This window comes from Vitis vinifera, chromosome 18 (assembly GCF_030704535.1).
Source record: "Vitis vinifera cultivar Pinot Noir 40024 chromosome 18, ASM3070453v1".
Taxonomy (NCBI): domain Eukaryota; kingdom Viridiplantae; phylum Streptophyta; class Magnoliopsida; order Vitales; family Vitaceae; genus Vitis; species Vitis vinifera.
In genome coordinates, this window is record NC_081822.1 from 35,273,036 (window position 1) to 35,294,743 (window position 21,708).

The window sequence follows — 21,708 nt, forward strand, 5'->3', positions numbered from 1 at the left end:
CTTCATTGGTAAGGAAGCATAAGATAACAAAGCCAACCCAGTCTCAACTACGTGTCTGTGCTTCCTCTCAACTCTACCATTTTGAGTTGAGTTGTATGGATAGGAGAATCGATGGGCAATACCAACTGCTTGAAGAAAAGACATAAAAGATAGAAATTCTCCACCATTATCAAATTGTAAGCACTTAATTTTCGTGTCAAACTGATTCTCCATTTGAAGTTTGAATCGCTTAAAGATGGGAAGGGCTTGATCCTTTGTTTGTAATGAATAAAACCAAGTGTACCTGGAATAATCATCTACAAAAAGAATGAAATATTTCGCTTCAAATGTAGATTTAACTGAGGCAGGTCCCCAAATATCATTATAAACAAGTTCTAAAGATTTAAATGCATGAAAATTTGAGAGCTGAGTGGGTAGTCTATGACTTTTAGCTAACTGACAATCAGAACAAACAGTAGATTTATATTTCCTAGAAGCAACATTACAAGTATTCATGACTTTTGAAACAATGTCAGAAGCAGCATGGCCTAGTCTATTATGCCATAACTCTGCTTTATTTTCAACAGTACTAGAAAAATGGGAATGAAAAGCAGAAGCATTATTAATACTACTATAAGGTTTCTTGTTGCTAAACATAGGAAACTTGTAAAGCCCATTTTCAAGCTTGCCTTGAGCAAGAACCATCTTCGTATGTCGATCCTTTACAAAGAAAACATTAGAATGAAACTCAATCAAGGCATTATTATCTAAGCAGAACTTAGCCACACTAATCAAATTAGCTGAGATAAAGGGGACATGAAACACCTTCTTGAGTTGAAAAGAATGTGTATGAGAATGAAGCTATTTAGAGCGAATATTGGAGATGGAGAGATGCTTACCATTACCAATAGTGACTCTATCTGTTCCCGTGTATGGTGAAGTACTGGTTCGATTCCCCAAATTCTGAGTCAGATGGTGACTTGCTCCAAAATCCAAATACCAACTCTCATCTGCAGGACTATTAGAAGAAGAAGCAACCATAGCAGATATATTGTTTTGATTCCCATTATTCAAAGAAGGAGAAGTAATAGTCTGACCACCTTGAAAAGAGATATCAAACCTGTGATAACAGATCTGAGCAGTGTGACCAAACTTACCACATAACTGACATTGAGGTTTCTCACTTGGATTGGAATTTTGCCTTCCACCTTGTCCATTTCTACCTCCACGTCCATGACCTCTGTAGGTGTAATTATTGTTATTTGGAGCGTAGCCTTGTCCACGACCTCCATTAAACTTCCTTCCACCACCTCTGTTATTAGAGGAAGAGGCATAATTGGCAGACATTTGTTCAATCGAGCTTTGTTGCTCAAGATGATGCTCAAAGGCTAATAATATACTATGTATAGCTTCAAGAGAGATATTATCATCTCTAATGTTGATAGCAGTAACAACAGCATTGTAGTCGAATCCAAGACCTCCAAGAAGATTCATAACCTGATCTTGTTTTGAGACGGGTTCTCCAATAGCGGCTAGATTATCAATAGCTTCTTTGATCTTCATTATGTAGTCTATCATCGACATTGATATTTTCTTTGTGGATTGTAATTCGAGTCTGAGTTGCATTATCTTAGCTCTTGAAGAAAATGAAAAAAATACTTTCCAAGGCATTCCAAGCAGAGTGAGAAGTATTATGGCCTATGATCTGTGCCATGATACCTGGTGTGAGCGACGAGTAGATCTAGTTGAGGATTGTTCGATCTTGTCTCCTCCAAGCAACAAAAGCTGGATTGATCACTCCTGGACTCAAATCTTTCTTCGTATAGATAGAGGTTCCATCAATGAAATCCTCAAAGCCATTAGCAAAAACAACATTATCAATCTGAGATCTCCACAGGATGTAATTCGTCCGATCAAGTTTCACAAGCAAAGTGTGATTAAGCATCTGATAGGAAGGAATGGACGCCATTGTTGAGCTTTGTCCAGATCCAATCGAACCAGAGGAATAAGAAGATTGTGTCGAAGTAGAGGTCATGTTTGGATCGAGAGAAACAGAGAGAGTGAGAAATAGAAGAAAAATTCACACCTTGAACGTGAGCTCTGATACCAAGATAGAAAGGATGAAACTGAAACTCTGCTCTCTTTGTTAGAGAAGCTAGAGAGAGAAATTGAATATATATATTGTTCAAAGAACTCTATTACAACATATGGAGACAGGCTGTAATAACAGGTGGTACAACTAAAATACAGTTGGTAAAATAACAAACCAATAACAATAAAGCTAACAAATAAGTGGGCTTCATCTCGTGAGATCAGTAACTAACTCCTCTTTTCTTAACTTATCATATATTATATCTCATGTTTAGGTGACCATAAGATAGGATAAATTATCCTGTGACTTATTTTATTTTTTATTCAACTAAATACAAAATAAGATGAGTAAGATAGATTATTCAACTTTGTATCATCCCATGATTTATTCATTATTCTAATTCATTTTCTTCATTTTTTTTTTAAAAATTCTTTATATTAATCATTTTGAAAAATAAAAAAATTTCATTAAGAAAGTAAAATTATAGTTTGAAAAAGAAAAAGAAAAGTGATATTAATACATGTATTATTTAATATCTACAAATTTTTTTTTATATATTTAACAATATAATTAATATTTTTATTTATAAATTTCAAATATTTTAATTATGAATATCATTAATAAAAAAATACTTGCTAAATGATAGGATATAGAACGAGTGATTTTCAAATAATATTTTTTAAATAAATATTAAATATTAAGGTAAAATATGTTTTTTCATTTAATTTTTTAATTCTTATACAAATCAAACATAAGCTTGTACAACATATTCATTAGATATATCCTAAATCCTAAGATAAGCATATTATCATATCTTGCCAACCTAAATTTATTAAGATTCCCAAAGAGAGCTATAAAAAACTAAACCAGAAAATCCCATATGGATTAGGTTTTCGAAAACAAGATGAGAAAATACCAAGAAAAAACAATCAATTCAACGACTAAAAACACAAGTTCATGCAACCTTGACTTGGTTGAATGGACTTGCATGCATGCATGCCACCAAATCAAAGCAAACTTGAAGCAATATCCCCCCATCATATTGATTATCAATTTAGAGTAAGAATCAAGTTTTGGATACCATACATTAATTAAATTCATAACACTAAACACAATGCAATGCATTAAAAGACGTGAGAATCATTCATTTCTATTATTTATAGTTGATAAAATCTCTGTTATTTCAACATTCAAACCCTTCAATTTGACACTAAAGCACTGTCCCAAAGGGATCTCCAGTGATGATGGGTAGGATTATTCATGGCTTTTTATCTAATCAACCCATTTTTTTAAGAGCAAATATTGGAGGGTTTGACTAGGGTTTATAAGAAAGTGTGCTGTTTCATGGTGTACTGTGTGGGATTCTTGGAACGGTGTCTGGGTTTTGAGTAGTGGGAAATCAACAATTTTTTTTTTAATTTAAAAAAAAGGTAAAGTATTTGATTTGTATTATTATTTTATCCGATTAATTCAACGAGTATGAGTTGTTTATATGCCATTACTTCATCTTAATTGATAGATATTTTGTTTTTTATGTTTTATAATATATTTTAGAAAAACATGGGTCGGACTTTTTTATTTACGTACCCACATGCGAGTTATAATAAATAAATAAATAAAAATTTAATATTTAAAAAATTGAAATTTAACTATAAATAAATAAAATAAGTGGGTGTTTGGTAAATAAACTTAATAACTTAAATCACTTAATAGTTTAATTTAAATAATTAAATAAATTAAGTATGTTTACTAAAATAACTTGGTTGTGTTACTTAAACTCAAAAAATAGTTTAAGTAATAAATATAAATAGATAACTTATTTTTAAGACTATATTTTTATTTTACTTTTCAACCCTATTTTATCTTAACTATTTCCATAATCGATCTTCTTTTATATTTTAAGACTTCCACTATTATTTAAATTTTTTATTTTAATTATAATTTATGAAGATAAATATGTTAATTTAACGATTTAAAATAAAATTTAAATTAATTTTATCAAACAATTGTAATACTTAAAGTGATAATGAAGTAATAAATTTAAGTCAATAATTTAAGTATAATTTAACTTAAAACTAATGTAATTCATTAACTAATAAGTGTTAAGTTTTACCAAATTCCCTCTAAGTTTCCAAATTATTTATCTTCATTCCCCCATAATAAATAAATAATACCAAAACCGAGTTCTCCATGATATAATATTTTTTCAATTTTTTGAAATATTATATTAAAAAAAATTTAGAAATTCATGCTATATGTATTAAATATATCAAATACCCATCCCCTAGTTAAGAAGCCAATTATTACGGCATGTATGGCCCAAAATTGGATAAATTAGTAAGAATGGAAGAAAGGATAGAAAAGAGGATCAAGTCCCAATTCCATGCGCCGAAAAAAATCCAAGGCTCGATGACAAAAGTAAAGAAAAATGTAATGTGTGTCACACACCCTTAGACATAATCATTAACAAATTTACATTAATCCTAATTTATAATAAAGTTTGTGGAATGGGATACTAAAAGATTGGTTTTTTGTTGACCTACTTTACCTTAATTAATGGGTATGAGATTAGCTCTAAATGGGTTTTTTTTTTTTTTTTTTTTTATCTTTTTTGTTCTTTGGGGCCCAAAGTTTCTTTGATTTATTATTGTTAAATGCAATAGCAAAAATAAAATAATTTTACATATTTTTCAAAATTTTACTAACATATTTAGATTCTTAAACATAATTTTGTTTCTAAAACACAACTAAAACTATTTTTGAGAATTTTGGAAGCGGTTTTAAAAATGTTATTAAACAAATCCTATATTTCTCGGTTTTATTTATTTACATTTCAAAATATTAAATCTTTAAAAATAAAGAAAATATGGTTGTTTCTTAATAAGAATATTTAAAAATAATAATTTTTTAATATAAATTTATAGTACAGTTTACAGTGTTTATCTTCAAATGTTTCTTAGAAGTGATTTTTTTCAAATCTAAATTTTTTTAAAAAATATTTTTAAAATAAAAAGCGTTTTCAAAATCACTCGTAATCCTAAAAAAGCCTTGAAAATAAAAATTCATTCCCACTTTTCTTATAAAGTTAGGTACCAATATATCAAATTCAACCCATCATCCCCACCGTTTAGAATTCCTATCAAATCAACACCTAACTTTAAAGAAAAATAGGCCAACCCCTCCATTACCCCACTTCAAAAAAAATCAAAAAAAAAAAAAATCGAAAATCAAATGTCTTAGTCCTAAAGCATCGGAAGAAAGTGGATAAGAGGAAATCCCAAGAAAGAGAATCAAATGAAAGCAACATACCCCTAAAAAGCAACCAATTATTCATCCCCACACTCTTCACTCTCCATTCTTCTCTCCTCACCGATTTCGTAGCGCTATCCATGGCCCTCTTTTCCCGCCATTCTCGCTTTCCCCAAATTTATTTCTTTAAAAATTTTAAAAATAATAATGATAGTTATAAAGTAGCCGTTACAATAGCGGTTTTTTCGGTTAGTGTTTGCAACCCTAACCGAAAAGGACCAAAATTTAAGCCATTCTTTTTACCCATTAACCACCAATTTTGATGGGTGGTCGGGCACAAGCCTGGCATGTTAAGTGCCATTTCATTATGGTGATTTTGTGATGTTGTGCGTTGCTGGTGTATGGTGGTAATGGTGGTGCCGCATCTGGCACCGTTTGATGGTGATCGAATGGTGTGGAGTGGTTGAAATTTAAAAAAATACGTTGTTAATATTTTTCCACGAGTTTAGGTCTAAGAGCAATAGATGACGGTGGAAGAACTCGACTGAGTTGACTCGGTGAAGTGTGAATGAATGGGTCAAATGTTATCGATGATTAAGGCTATTTTGTTGGAATTGATTCTAGATGAGAATGTAACGGGCCCCTCTTTAAATTGAGTCATTTATGAGTTCTAATATTTTAGTGAAGTAAAAATTTAATATTTTCTCTTATTTAAAGTATAGCAATGGTGAAAATCCACTTTATCGTATTTCCCATATATGCTATTTTCAAGTCATGTTTGGTATACAAAAATAAGAATTAGGAATAAACATCTCATTTTTTATCGTATTTATATAACTTAAACGATAATAAGAATAAAATAAAAAATTAATTCATTTTATAGGTGAGATTTCAATTCATCTCAATTAAAAGGTATTTTGATTTCTTATTACAAATTATTTTTAAAAATACTTTGCAAAAATTAAATATTTAAAGACTTTTTTAAATAAGTTGTTTTTAAAAATAAATTTTTATTTTGATTTTATAAAAAAAACACAAATTCTAAATTCTGTAAACTAAAATTAATTCATGTTTTATTAAAAATAAAAATAATTTTCAATTACAAATAAATTAAAAATAAATAGGTTCTAATAAAATATGAATATTAATAATATAATAAAATCATAAAATCATAAATTATATATTTTTATAAATATTATAAAAATATAGATATTAGTATTAATTGATTTATTTTAAAAAAATAAATAATAATAATTTCAAAATTATTTAACTTATTAATAAATTTAATACAAAATCTCACTTAATTTGAATTTCATTTTGTCCAATGAAAAAAATGGAAGAATAGTTACCTATTTTATTTGGTTTTTAAAAATTATTTTTAAATGACAACAACCAAAATAGTGGTATAAAATTTTTAAAGCAATTTTGTTTTAAAATCACATGCTAGGTTTTCATTACTTAGCTTAAAAAGAAAACTCTCAAGGATTTTTTTAAATGAAAATAAAAAAATTATTTCAAATTGTGAGCTTTTTAAAATAAAAATAAAAAATCAGAAATTATTTTAAACTATATATACAAATATTATTAACAATTTTATTTTTTTCATTTTCATTCTTTTTTTTATTTAATATTAAAATGGAAATAAATTATCATTTTAACTTACATTCCTATGTGCATCCAAACGAGAATTGAAATTACCAATGTCATTTAAATTCAAAAGGGAATAAGAATGAAAACATGAATATTCATTCTCATTTCATTTCTCATTCCAACAGATAAGGACATGCAATAGGTCAAAAGGTGACCTTAAATTGTCAAAAGATATTAGAATAGGCTACAAACAAACCAACCAATCACTGAGTCAACTCAGGAGTTAGGTCCATATCCAACGACTCAACCATATGCAAATTTGCATGGACTCCCTTTTTTTCCTTTTTTTTTTTTCATCATTCGAAACCTAAAATGGAAGACAACATGTCTAAAAACCCGAAGTCCAAACCCCATATTCAAAACCCAATAACTTATCAACAATAAACTAAAGCAAAGCCTTGAAAGGAAAGCCTAATTTTGCGGTGGTGATTGGGGACACAACCCCTTCTATATAAGGGCATGTCCATTGTGGAATCAAAGTCATAGGCTAATACCCATTTGCCCTAAAAGTTCACATTTTGTGTCAACTTATCATGGCAATGAGAAAGGGAGCTTCTTCTCCATGCCTCTTGTTTTTGTTCTTCTTCTTCACTTTGGTGCTCTTGGGGTGCCCTTCCCTAGGGCACCCTAACTACAAAGATGCCCTAGCAAAGTCCATATTGTTCTTTCAGGGGCAAAGGTCTGGGAGGCTCCCCACCGGCCAACAGATGAGTTGGAGGTCCAACTCTGGCCTCTCTGATGGCTCTCTTGCCCGTGTACGTTTCTTTGTCCTTCCTCCCCCCTCCTCGCATTTCATCTCTACAACTACAATTTCTTTCATCATTTCTTTAATATTTTATTTTATTTTATTTTTTATGAATAAATTATTAAATATTTTTCCCATTAAGTGTTGTAACTGTCCTTTCTCTCTAATTTCAAATCAAACGATTGTTGATTTTGTTCTTAACTATGGACGTTTTGTTTGTATTTTTTGAGGTCAAAGGTTAGGGTCAAAAGATTTCTAGAGAAAATCAAAAGGGAAAAGTGGAACTTGGATTCTACATTATCCCATATGCATATAGATCAGGGGTTTCCACCATTTCAGCGGATATTTGTTGCCTGACTAATAGCCCATTTTAAATGATTGTTTTAGTCTACCAACACCCACATGGTAATTATCAAATGCTAAATTCCCCTTTCTTCCCTCCCATTTTCTTGGGAACCAAACATGGCATTTAAGTTTAATAACCTCATTTTGCTGCACTTATACCCAACTTAAACCTTGGATTTTGGTTTTAATACTCTATCCAATCTCATCAAACTTTTCATGACAGGTTGATTTAACCGGTGGCTACTACGACGCGGGTGACAATGTGAAGTTCAACTTTCCCATGGCCTTCGCCACCACCATGCTGTCATGGGGCACCCTAGAATACGGCAAGAGAATGGGGCCCCAGCTACAAAACTCGCGGGCCGCCATCCGCTGGGCCACGGACTACCTCATCAAGTGTGCAACGACTACCCCCAACACTCTCTATGTCGGAGTTGGGGATCCCACTGCCGACCACAAGTGCTGGGAGCGGCCGGAGGACATGGACACGGTCCGAACAGTGTACTCGGTGTCGCCTAGGAACCCAGGCTCGGATGTGGCGGGAGAGACTGCAGCTGCATTGGCAGCTGCGTCCATGGTTTTCCGGAAAGTTGATCCTAAGTATTCAAGGTTGCTCTTGGCAACTGCGAAGAAGGTGATGCAGTTTGCAATGCAGTATAGAGGGGCTTATAGTGACTCTCTTGGGTCAGCTGTCTGCCCATTCTACTGTTCGTATTCTGGGTATAAGGTAAGTTCTCACATTCAGGGTAGTTCTCCACTGGGCCCATCTGGTTTAAACTGGGCTTGGCCTCGTTGTAATTTCAAACAGGCCTTGGTGCACCCTGAACTAGGCTCCCAATCCAATAGTAATACTTGTTTTCTTTTCTAGGTCATCTACCATTTCTCTATCCATGAAAATCAATCTTAACCTTCAAAAGTTGCTTTGAAACATTCAAGAATTTTAATTTATTTATCGAAACAAAAGTGGTCATGTGCTAAAATGGGCTGCTTTTGCAATCACGAATATGGGCTGGAAAGAGTTGGGCCAATCAAATACTTTTTACAAATATGCAGGGCGGCCCAACCCAATGAATCGGCAGCCACATTTATTTATATATAATATAATTTATATATTTTCATAAAGGCGAATTGAATAGAATAATTTCCAATTTTGTTTCGATAGGATGAGCTACTATGGGGAGCGGCATGGCTTTGGAGGGCAACAAACGATGCATCATACCTCAATTTCTTACAGTCCCTGGGAGCCAACGATGCCAGTGACATCTTCAGCTGGGACAACAAACTGGCCGGCGCTCGAGTCCTGCTATCACGGGTATAAAATAAATACATAAATAATTACTAAAAAAATTATAATTAGAAAAATGTTTGAGGAAAATAATGAAGATAAAAATCAACTTTGTCTTGCAGAGAGCTTTAATTGGTAATGATAAGCGTGTTGAGTCATTCAAGCAACAAGCTGAGGACTTCATGTGTAGAATCCTCCCTAATTCTCCTTCTTCAAGTACCAGTTACACACAAGGTATATATAATAATTGCGCAGTTTGTCCATATTTTTATAGAGAGCAGTTTGGAAATTGTTATTATAAATAATTTTTTGTTAAAGATGCAAAAGAGTCTTCTAATTTTAAAAAACTTTAGGCTATAAATAATTTTTTTGAATTATGATAGTTTTTTTTTATAAAAAAAATTTGACATTTCTTTTTTTGTAAAAGTTTATGAAAAAATGGAAATATAAAGAATATAAGTGGAAAAAATTCATAAATATTAAAAAGTTGAATTTTTTATAGCTCTTATATTTTTTTTTTCTCCAACTTGAATATGAGAAATAGGTTTAGATGAAGATGTTTGTTTTTTAATTTTTTTTGTTGAAAATAATTTACTTTCAAACTTTAAATTATTATTATTTTTTTCCTGACTTATTCTAAAATTTTGATATAATATAAAAATACAAAATATTTAACTTTTTCTAAATAGAAAAAGTAACACAAGTTTTTTTTAATGCTTAATAAAAATAAAATATTACAAAAACAAATAACCAATTAAGTACTGTTTAATTTTAAATTCTATTTAAAATTAAATAAAAAAATAAAAATCACCTCAATAAAATTTCTTTAAAAAAAAAAAGGTTAAAATTAACTTAGTTTTCCATAAAATGTAGTTTTAGAATACAAACAGCTAAAAATTTTTAAAAAATATTGAAACAAAACTAACTTCTAATTCTAGTTCTCCAATTGCACAGTATCACAAGTTAGTGTTTAAATTTATATTTGTATATTTTTTGTGGAAAACATTGGTGATGGTTTTGGTGTGGGAAATATGCAGGAGGGCTGATGTTCAAGCTGGCTGAGAGTAATTTACAGTACGTGACATCAATAACATTCTTGCTCAGCACATATGCCAAGTATATGACAGCCTCAAAGCACACCTTTAATTGTGGGAGCGTCAGGGTCAGCTCTACTACTTTGAGGAACCTTGCAAAGCAACAGGCATGTTCTTTTTCTCTATCATGAATATCATTGCAATGAGAATTTTTTTTAGCTGTATATATTTGCTTCCTTGTACTAACCCTGCAAAAATTTTCAGGTGGACTACATTTTAGGGGAGAATCCATTGAAGATGTCTTATATGGTAGGGTTTGGGGCAAACTTCCCAAAGAGAATTCACCACAGAGGCGCCTCCATTCCCTCCAAGGCCAGTCATCCTGAGGCCATAGGTTGCGACAGTGGCTTCCAGTCTTTCTTCTACACGTCAAACCCTAACCCTAACATCCTCACCGGAGCCATTGTCGGAGGCCCAAACCAGAACGATGGCTTCCCTGATGAACGGACTGATTACAGCCACTCGGAGCCTGCTACATATATCAATGCTGCCATTGTAGGGCCTCTAGCATACTTGGCTGGGAGCTACTCTAGTTGATGACATGCCTAGAAATATTAGCTACTCAATTGTAACATACAGTCTGATTTCATCCTAGAAAATGAGTTGTGCAACAGAAAAGATTTGGTGGAATAAAAGAAATATCAATGCTATTTCTCCTGAAAATTCTCTTTCATAAGAGTGTAACACAATCAAATTTCCAACGGTAAAACAATTGAAGCTAGAGAAGGGGATTTCCTGCTATCCAAACATACTTAATTATACTTTTCTGGTACTTTCTGTGATTCAAATGGAACCTCATGATGAATCTCAAAAAGGAAGAGGGGACAATGGTTTTCAAGTAGGGAAGACTTGCAAAAACACAAGGGCTCTCACGGTGTCCCTACGAGTCAAAAGGAAAAAAATGTTTAAGCAGAAAAATTTTAAGTGCAATCTTATACACTATCAAAATCATAAGCATTGCAACAAAATTTGCCAAGAACTGCATATGATAAATCAGATGTTATTTTTGAATTGTCTGTCTTTTTATGTTAATATGTGTTTTTTTTCTCCTTTGGGTCTGTTGGTTGTATCGAAAAGGTACTTTTTAATGCTACCCAAGAACACTCATCATTTTGCACCTAAATGCCATGTACTAAGTCCTAATTTCTTTGCAACTTAATTCTATTTCTTTTGTAGTTAAAATTCCTTTACTTTCATTCAATGATTCATATTCAAAGGATTTGGTTAAAATTTAATATTTTTTACATAGACTTTAAGTTAAATTATTTTTAGATCATTGACTTAAAATTTATTACATAATTTTATTTTAGTTCCAAATCTTTTTTTTATATATAATAAAATTAACTTTTTTTAAATTATTAAAATAACATATTTATTCTCATTCATTTTAACTAATATTTATCCTATTTTTAAGTCATTGACTTATAATTGATCACTTAATTTTTATTTTGACTTAAAATTTAATACTTAATTTTATTTTAGTTCCAAGCTTTTTTTTTTATTTTATTTTATAAAATTAACTTAATTTTTTTTTTAAATTATTAAAATAACATATTTACTCTAATTAATTTTAACTAATATTTATCCTATTTTTAAGTCATTGACTTATAATTTATTACTTAAATTTTACTTTAATTCCATTTTTTTTTTATAAAATTAATTTAAAATATTTTTAGATCATTAAATTAACATTTTTATCCTTATTAATTTTAATTAATATTTATATTTGCTAATTATAATTAATATTTACCATCATTAATTTTAAACGTTCAACATCCATGTTACAAATATTGTAGATACAAAAATGTTATAGAGTTATGAATGTAAAAAAAAAAAAAACTTTCGTTAAATATGAATAAATAAGATAAAAAATATTTAAAATTAAGAATAAATTATTTATTTTTACTTTATCACCTTAATTCATTTTAAACTTAAATTAAATCATTAAGTTATAGTAAGTCATCAAATCGATTTACCAAACCCCGTTATGGTCATACACTAGAAGGATCCAAATTTTGAGTGCTCATTGTACGTATTTGATACCAAAACATTTCCTTGTTTTTTTATTTTCCTTGGGTTTTTCTTTTCTTTTCTTTAGTTTTTAGGTTTTCGTGTTGGAAGTAGAAGGATCATCTTATGCTACTGATTTTTCAGTACCCAAACTGACATAAACGGGGTTACATTGGGATCGCCGAACATAATTAACAAAGGAGCTGATAGTTTATTAATTTAGTATTAAACATCGGAGTCTCTCTAGACACGTGGTAACCTTATTCAATCAACTTACCAATATGGTATCAAAAGAGATAATTCAATATCATAGAATGGTAGGAACTTGAAAGATCAAGAAAGAAGCCTAAAACAGTAAGAATTGCACCAACAAAAAAAAGAGACCTTACCAAGATAATTCAACTAATATTGGATTTTCCAACGTAGGATAAGAAAACATGGCCTAAATTTGTAGAACTGTAGCAGAAGCCTAAAAAGAGGCCAACCCAACACCCAGAAAGGCAGAAACAAGTTCTAAACACTTTAAATTCCAGTAGCTAGGTTGAAGAAAACAGAGGAATATAGAGATTGTTCTGCCATATGGATAGAACAGAGAAATACAGAGGCTTGTAAACCCATTCTTGAATCAAAGAACAAGCAAATTCTTTTCTGCATCTTTAACTTTGAATTGCCAAACTACAAATTTCTGTGCACAAATAAAGCAAAGATAGCTTTGATCCAAACTCAAAGCTTAGAATTCCAATATGCAACAGTCAGTTTTTCAAACATGCTTCTACCAAGTAATTGGTTCTTTTGTGCACCGACTTTATTGAATGGAATTGGCTAAATTCAAATAAGGCTAGTTTATAAATAATCACCATGAGTTTAGGACCCTTGAAGAAGATATCTATGTTGTTCCAAATTTTCCCAGATCAAGACCCTAAACTGAGCCTTCTCGTCCCTTCTACTGTTATCATTTTTCAGCATCTCTATGGTTCTTCTCATGCAATGTAGATCATTAATTCCACTACCATTCATCACAGGTCATCTATTTAGCATAAAATAGCTTATATAACATAATCATTATTCATACTTAAACTCAACATCAAGTTGAGATAGCAGTTCAACCATTGGGATAGTCAGTAGACTGAAGTGACTAGGACAATATTTGTGCCATATAAAATATTGCCTGGATCAGACAGAACTGAGGAGGGACAATGGTTGTAGTGGCAAGAGTTAATATATGAAATGATTTGTTAGGAAGTCGAATAAGATTCAGACAGAGAAGGGGAAAAATGGAAGAAAACCTATATAGTTTCATCTTGAAATTATAGAAATAATAGATTTAGACAATCAATTTGGGAATTAAGTACTCAAAATCAACTTGATATATGACCTGATAAGTGAGCCTAATGCAAACCAAAGCCATATATGACCAGGATGGCCCATCAACTTGAAATCATGTGTCCATTCAAATACCTAACCTGAGCATCTTGTTCCCGGGAATAGAGTAGATCCAACATTCAAAACAATATACACTCCTAATTAGATGGTTCAGTGACAAGAATTCTTTAAGTTTCGACCCTGCTTGGTAACTGTTTTTAAAAATATGTTTATGTTCCCAAGATTGAAAAAAAACATAAAACATATTTGACAATAAAAAAGTAGATAATAGTTTTTTTGTTATTAAAAACAAAAAACATAGTGTTTTCAAACATCTTTTAGTTGTTTCCAATTATCTTTTAGTTTTCTAAGGATTGTTTAAAAAAATAATTATACAAATATAAAGAATGAATAAAAATAAAACACTATAAATAAAAATTATTTTTAAAACATATTTAACAGCATTTAAAACAGGTTAAGGACAACTCAAGTTTAGAAACAGATTTTTATTCTACATAAAATAACAGACACTTTTCAGACTTCTGTTTTACATAATATTAGAGAATAGCTTTTAAAAACTGTTCTAAAAAAATATTCTTTAGAACTGTTTTGTAAAATACTTCCCAAACTAAGCCTTCATTTCCCCTGTTTGGTTTGTCAATAGGGAGAGATGAAGCCCACCGAGTGGTTAGGACAGAACTTCTAGTCATGCACCAGTTCTCGCGTAAGTTTGTGCTATTTTGTGGACGATTGTCAAGCTTGAAAAGTTTCACAAAGCATTGCTTAAGAGCAACAACTAAAATGTCACCAAAAGTCAGTAACCCCGACATAACATATACTTGAAAAATATCCTTCAACCAAAATTTTCAAATCTTTTTACATTTATTGGGATCGTTTCCCACTTATTAGGATATTCCGGTGCATTGTTCCACTTAATGTAAGTTGCACTTGTTACATAAAAGTGACTATATAATATATATATATATATATATATATAATAAGTATACTTAAATCTTTAACATTTTTGTAAAAAATTAAGTATAATAAATTAATTAAATTTAATTATCTTATTTTCAAATTCCTTTTAATTTATTATTAAAAATATAGAAATCAAAAGTCTTGTATAGTAATTAACAAATGAAATTATAAACATTTTTAAAAATAAAAATAATTATACATATATCAATCTTCAATACAAAGTTTATCCATTTCCATCTCATCGATATTTTCTTCAAAATTTCAGCCGATAATTTCCCAATATATCTCGATATATCCATAAAATTCAAGATATATCTATCAAAACTGATATTTTTATCCTTGCCTAAGAGCAGAGTTCTACATGAGCTAGAATGTGTAGGGTTTTTCTTGACACAACCACTCATAAAATGGATAGATCCATACGATCAAAGCTAAAATTGAACTTAATATAAAAGCATTAAAGATATAGAAAACTTCAAATACTTTGAAGGAGTAAAATAAGAAAAACCACTTCAAAAGTCTAACCATGATAGCATAGTACAATAACAAAACCAGAACACCTAATTAGCATGATTAAATACATAAAAAAACTAAATGGTTGCATTTAAGATATAGAAAGTTTCAAATACTTTGAATGAGTAAAATAAGAAAAACCACTTCAAAAGTCTAACCATGATAAGCATAGTACAATAACAAAACCAGAACACCTAATTAGCATGATTAACTACATAAGAAAACTAAATGGCTGGTCATCTTTCACTAACCTTATAGATTACACAACAGGTATGTTACTTAAATTGCTCTAATAATATAAAAAACTACCATTCTAGGGCATAGAAGAGAGTTCCTCCCTAATCAATTTGCGATAAATTAGTAAGAGGGATAAGTTATTGGGTTACTCGAATCATGGTATCTTGACCTAGTGCGGCTAATGCTATCCAATGTTGCCCCAAAAACTCTTCGACTGTAGTCATAACTGTGGCCATCGAGTTGTGAACTATACCTATTAGGTTGGTGTAATGTATCAGAGGATGCTGGCACTGACAAAAATAGAAGGAAGTTCAGCATGTAAGTAAAAAGATCCAACATTGTGAGTGTTTCTACAGTAAAAGGATGAGGGTGACATACAAAATAAAAAATTAAAGAAGGATACATCACCTTGTGCATAATTTACTGGGTGAGCTGCTAATCTGCAAGGCGTTCTTAACCCCATGGAGTGTTGAGAATTTTCCATATTGTTAAATGGTACAGGATGAGGTTTTGGTTCAAGGGACGAATTTGATGTGGGAGTGATTGCTGCTGACGAGGGCTTATCTTGCCCAGAAATCTGTTTTGAAGAGTTCATTTGTCATTATCTAGAGCCCCATGTAGGAGATTATTGGGCCAGCGCTCTAAAAGTTTTGGCTCCCAACATTCGTAAGCTAAGAATCTTATAGAAAATAATGCAAAATAACACTAACCCTCCATCACTAACCATATATTTACCATGTGTTAAAAATAAATAAATAAACAAAAGAACCTAATCCTACATAAAAATTAAGCCAAATGACAGAATCTAGGTAACCATTTCTAGCAAACAAGGCATTTACCCAAAAGCAATTAGACTAGGGACTATAGCTAGGAAGTAGAAGCAACAGATCATGAGGTCTCACCGCAAATTTCAGTGTTCGATTGTACAGTGTCACAAGGCCAGAGAATAGCTTGACAGCATAATCTGCAATTTCCTCGGTCTCATATTCAGCAAAGGCAAAACCTTTGGGCCGGTCAGTTTCTTTGTCACGAGGAATGTACAAGTCCACCACCCGCCCTGCCTGAATCAGAATATCATACAAAACCCTGTCGCTTACCCTCTCATCCAAATTACCTATGTAAAATAGAAATTAAAACCAAATTAAAACAAGATATCCTTTTGTTATGATGAAACAGCATATTAATATGGACTATTAAAATAGCTTGAACATAAAGACATAAATAACATTATGCAAAGAAAAGACAGACTATGCAACAGCAAGTATCAAGCAGTTCAGCAGACAAAAGCTGTAGGAGGATTGAAAAGATTGTAAAAAAAGTAGAAAACATTCAGCAGTAAAATTATTAGAAAAGGAATTTATGACCGTGCAAGTCCATGCATTTAGAAAGAAACACCTAATATTTGTGCATGTTCATGCATGCACATGTAACGATAAAGGCCAAATCAACAGCCCCCACAGTGGTGGGAAACTGAATTTGACTATAAAATTGCAAATTATTATTCATTTCTCAGAAACATATGACCCTTTTATATAATATATACATACATATATATATATATACACAAATACATTCATTTCATAGGACACATGTTACAATAAGAAACCTAATGAACATTTACGTTTAGTTTGCAAGTATATGAGAGAGGGATGATGATGAAAAGAAGTAATAAAAATAATCAGTTAGTAACAATGTAAAAAAATCTTTCAACCATAGCAAAAAAGAAAGGAAGAAGAAGAATACGAAACTAATAGCTTGACTTTAGAAACCATAACACTCTTGCACAGCGTATAATCCAATATTATCAAGTGTCTAGGGTGTGACACTTTAGCATTTCCAGTGGCAGAGCCACCTTGAGTCTAGAGGGCAAGTGCCTCCCATGAAAATTTCAGGAAGAGAAAAGAAAATTGCATTTGTAGAGATTTGAACCCACTTTCACTCAATTCAAAGGACTTCCATGGTTTCCATTAGGCTACATTAAGAAAATCTGTAACTTTGTCCCTCCTGAATAAATTTTGCAATATTGTACTGTCCCCAACCAAACCCACCACCACAAAAAAAAAAAAAAAAAAAAAAAAAAAAAAAAAAAAAACAAAAACAAAACAAAAGGCTCCACCATTGACATTTATATCCAAACACATTCAACCAACAAATAAATAATTACATGTTCTTCTCATAATGCTATTCACAAATCAACTCACCACAACTTGATCATGTCATTATTTTATATACCTTTTCTCATACTATGTTATACTGACAGTGCAAATCCGTTTCAAACCCCAACATCCCCCCACCCTAATTTTTTGATAGGAAAATAAGAGTATTATTAAATAACCCAATCAACAAAGGGGGCACCCCTAGCACATAGGAACTATCTTAACCCTCCCATCACAAATCTGTTGCTTTTGAATGATGGAATTCAAACTTTTCAAGGCATCCACTTGTTATCCCCACATTCAGCACTTAATGTAAGAATCTGACCAAGCCTATTGCCATTGATTATTTCCTTAGAATTATAGTGTTAAAACTGTAATCATTTCTAAGTTTTTCTATGTTCCCCTCATCGTTTCCATTCCTATCAAAAACCTTATGTTCATCTTCCAAATAAAGTGTGTGCACATCCCCATGTCAACAGTTCTGCCCACCATATGCACAAAAAACTTCATGCAACAAAGTCCACTCCATAAGCACCATAGCTGGAGAGATCCAATCCTGATCCCAACACTTATCAAACAAGGCTTAATGTGAGCTCCGCATATTTTGACACAAAACTTTCCAGATATTCCCGAGCTATATCAGAAATGAGTCTCCCCAACCACTGTAATACATATGTAATTCCAAAGAAACACTATGCAAGTTGCAACAAGTTTTATGGGAAGTACCTCCTAAGATGCATATACATCACCTAATGGATGACCCACATCAGCACCAATATGCAAGGATATACAAATGAAAAAAATGAAATAATGAAAGGATAAAAACTGAAAAGAACACGCAAATAATTTCTCCATTCACCACCAATCTTTGAAACCTTTTTAGAAAATATTGAGTGTAGTGTGCGAAATCATGCACATCCAAGATCTCCATATTTACCACTGATGCAAAAATTATATATAATGGAAATCAAATGAAAAAAGTAAAAAGTTATGACTATATTATATGAGACCCTAACTGTTCCACGAACAAGGAGCAAAACAACCAAATCAACAAAATTTTCTCCATCAGATCAGTGCGTTTCCATGGAAACACTTGCCTGGAAAAATTCTTTTCTCCAAAAATTAAGCTTCTCATTTGACCAAAAAATCAAAAGTAGTAGAAATATGGACCACAATGAATATTTGTACACAAACATAAAAAATCTAACATAAGACAGCTTTAGACACTTTCCCAGGGAAAAAAATCTTTCTGGTAAAAATGAATTTCCGGTATAGTGTGAAATCTCTCACAAGTTCTCTCCATACAACAACCTCAAGTAAAATTACACGTTAAATCAAAATGTTCTCCGAACTGCAGATAAAATCACGAATTCTGAAATTATAATAAAGCAAAAAAAAAATGGAAAATTAAGAACTATAAATTAGACTCAACAATTATGACTGATTTATATAAAACACAATCAATCTCCACCACAAAAATAGCCAAACAGCCAAATCAATTCAACTTTCTTCAGGGGCACTTTTGTTTTCAGGAATGAATTAGCGGAAGATTATCGAGACAAAATGCTTGCGTCGATCCACAGATAAAATCATCTGATCTGATACAAATTGAATAATTTTTTTTTTTTTGTTTAAATATACAAATGCGGTATATACGATATAGAGTAATATATAAAAAATAAAAAATAAAAAAGGAATTTCTCGGAAAGTAAAGAAAGGGTAACAAATGGAGATGAAACCATAATTCTCTCCACCATAAAACAGCAAAATAACCAAATAAACCAACTACTCCAAGAATCCTATTGTTCCAACGGAAACAATTCCTAGAAAATAACATTCTCGGAAAATCAAGTTTCCTCATAAAACTTCCCCACCAAACATCCATCAAGTCAGATTGCACCCTGAATCAAAATCTTCTCCGTCGAGTGACAGTCTAAAATCAATTTCTAGAACGGGAAAAAGAATTTATCGAAACTTACCAATGTAAACAGAGCAACCAGATTTTGCAGACATGATATCTCTGGGAGATGAATCGAAACCCTAAAAGAAGAGTAAAAGTCGTGAGCCGAACCGCACAGGATCCAGTCCCCACCAGTGGATATTGGGATCAGACTGTGAATGGACCTTCTATATAAAGAGATTTGATCTGATCACCGCCTTCGAGTTCTTATTTCATTACAACTCTGTATTGGCGGTTGAATCTAGCCAATCATAAAAATCCACGTCTTCAAGTAGGTGAGATATTTTTAATAGAGAAAAAATATTAAAAATTTGATAATAATATTCATAAAAGGAAATAAAAAAGTTTAAAATTTATGTAGAATAATTGAACTAAAAAGCTGAAAATACTTACTATTTCGAAAAAATAATCTCCATTATTGTAAAATAAAAAATAGTTAAAAAATGACATTTAACTTATATTCAAACATTTAGTTAGAATATGGGTAATTAGATAGTTGTTAGAGTTTCTAATTATGCTTATTTTATACTTAATTTCTAAGATAATGTTACAATTTTTTATCCATGTTGTATATTGTATCATTAAATTGATAGATTTTTTAATTAAAACATTTATTCTTTTTTTAACTCATTTTATTAATTTTTAAAATCTTTATTTGAGAAACAACATCTACATGAATCCTAATTACACCGTGATTGTGTTTCTTGATTTGGTTCTTCTCATGATTTGAAATCATAATTTTAAAGGGTGTTTGGTATGTAGAGTAAGAAATGAGAATGAATATTTTGTTTTTATTTTATTTTTTTATATTTTATTTATTTTTTGTGAATGGAAAATGAATTGAATGATTCTATTTCTAGTGTTTGGATTAACTTGAAATTCAAAATTGGAATGATTATTTATTTTTATTCTAATATTTGGTAAAAATAGGAATGTGAATGAAAAAAAATTGACAATAATACCCATACGTGTAATTTGAAATAAATTTTTTTATTTTCATTTAAAAAAAATTTGAGGGTTTTTTTTTTCACTAAACAATAAGATTAAAAAAAAATAATCTTATCATGGGATGAAAAGATATCGAGGTTTAATGAATAAAATTTAAAGGTAAAATAATAATTTTAAGCTGTAATATATATATATATATGATAAATAAAAGAATAATAATTTCACCTATTTATGATAAATTGAAATCTCACTTATTTTACTTATTATGATAACTCTATTAATTCACACTACATTTCTCACTTAATTTGATTTTCATTCAACAAAAAGCTATCTAAACTTTTTCAAATTAAATTAAATTTATTTTGTGTGATAAATGGGATTGAAAAAATTGTAACAAATTAAAGATTGAAAGAGAAAAAAAAATAGAAAAAGCTGACTTTTCTACTGACATAAAATAAACACAAATTAAATTTTTAATTACAATAAAGTTATCTTACTCAAAAATGATTTAAGGTTTATAGGACTTAAATTGAGAAAAAGAAGGGAAAAAAAAAAGCCTTTTAGACATTTTTTTTATATGCTTTTTATGCCAAGGACTCCTTATAAAAGATATATAATTATTTTTTATTTATAATCTTATATTTTTCAATAAAAGTTTGTTAAAAATTATTGTGATGATTTTTATATTTTCAATAATTAATTCAATGAAATTTAAAAATAAGATGATTAAAAATATTTTTTTATTAAAATTTTATTTTTAATATTCCTTTTTATATAAATTTAAAATTGTTTAAGTTTAAAACACAAATGAATATATGTGACCTATGCATATGTATTAACAAACATAAAATTGGCTTAATAGAAATGTCACCATCCACTTTATTAAAAGACAAAGGTTTGAACACATTCATTTATCACTACTAAACACAATTTGAGAAGGATAAAATGTAAATCATTAGAAGGTATTATGACTCTCTTTCATTTATTTGATTAGTTATACAATCGCTCAATTGGTAAGTTAACTGATTACTTTATTGGTAATGCATTCATTTGCTATTATCAAGCATAATTCAAAAAGGATATAATACAAATCTTTAGGAAATAA

At 30.5% G+C, this 21,708-nt stretch overlaps 2 protein-coding genes across 2 annotated transcripts; one reads left to right on the top strand and one right to left on the bottom strand.

Moving 5' to 3' along the window:
- The first annotated feature begins 7,469 nt into the window (after window positions 1–7,469).
- LOC100248251 (endoglucanase 3) lies at window positions 7,470–11,085 on the top strand. Its single transcript, XM_002269839.5, has 6 exons — window positions 7,470–7,725; window positions 8,284–8,787; window positions 9,223–9,372; window positions 9,468–9,579; window positions 10,383–10,546; window positions 10,644–11,085. The coding sequence occupies exons 1-6, from the start codon at window positions 7,504–7,506 to the stop codon at window positions 10,974–10,976; spliced, it is 1,485 nt and encodes a 494-aa protein (XP_002269875.2). The 5' UTR covers window positions 7,470–7,503; the 3' UTR covers window positions 10,977–11,085.
- Window positions 11,086–15,362: 4,277 nt separating this feature from the next.
- On the bottom strand, window positions 15,363–19,916 carry LOC100244774 (uncharacterized). The gene is made up of 4 exons (XM_002271753.4): window positions 19,675–19,916; window positions 16,442–16,653; window positions 15,948–16,116; window positions 15,363–15,829 (listed from the first exon to the last, which is right to left on the bottom strand). Exons 1-4 carry the CDS (start codon window positions 19,706–19,708, stop codon window positions 15,660–15,662), a joined length of 585 nt encoding a protein of 194 aa, XP_002271789.1. The 5' UTR covers window positions 19,709–19,916; the 3' UTR covers window positions 15,363–15,659.
- Window positions 19,917–21,708: the final 1,792 nt, after the last annotated feature.

Excerpts from the sequence above, each read along its gene's own strand:
- LOC100248251 (XM_002269839.5), top strand. The coding sequence starts at position 7,504 with ATGGCAATGAGAAAGGGAGCTTCTTCTCCATGCCTCTTGTTTTTGTTC. Across the intron at positions 7,726-8,283 it reads CTGATGGCTCTCTTGCCCGT|GTTGATTTAACCGGTGGCTA; the intron begins GTACGTTTCTTT and ends TTTTCATGACAG. Across the intron at positions 10,547-10,643 it reads GGAACCTTGCAAAGCAACAG|GTGGACTACATTTTAGGGGA; the intron begins GCATGTTCTTTT and ends AAAAATTTTCAG.
- LOC100244774 (XM_002271753.4), bottom strand. The coding sequence starts at position 19,708 with ATGTCTGCAAAATCTGGTTGCTCTGTTTACATTG. Across the intron at positions 16,654-19,674 it reads TGGTTGCTCTGTTTACATTG|GTAATTTGGATGAGAGGGTA; the intron begins GTAAGTTTCGAT and ends TATTTTACATAG. Across the intron at positions 15,830-15,947 it reads CCCAGTAAATTATGCACAAG|TGCCAGCATCCTCTGATACA; the intron begins GTGATGTATCCT and ends TATTTTTGTCAG.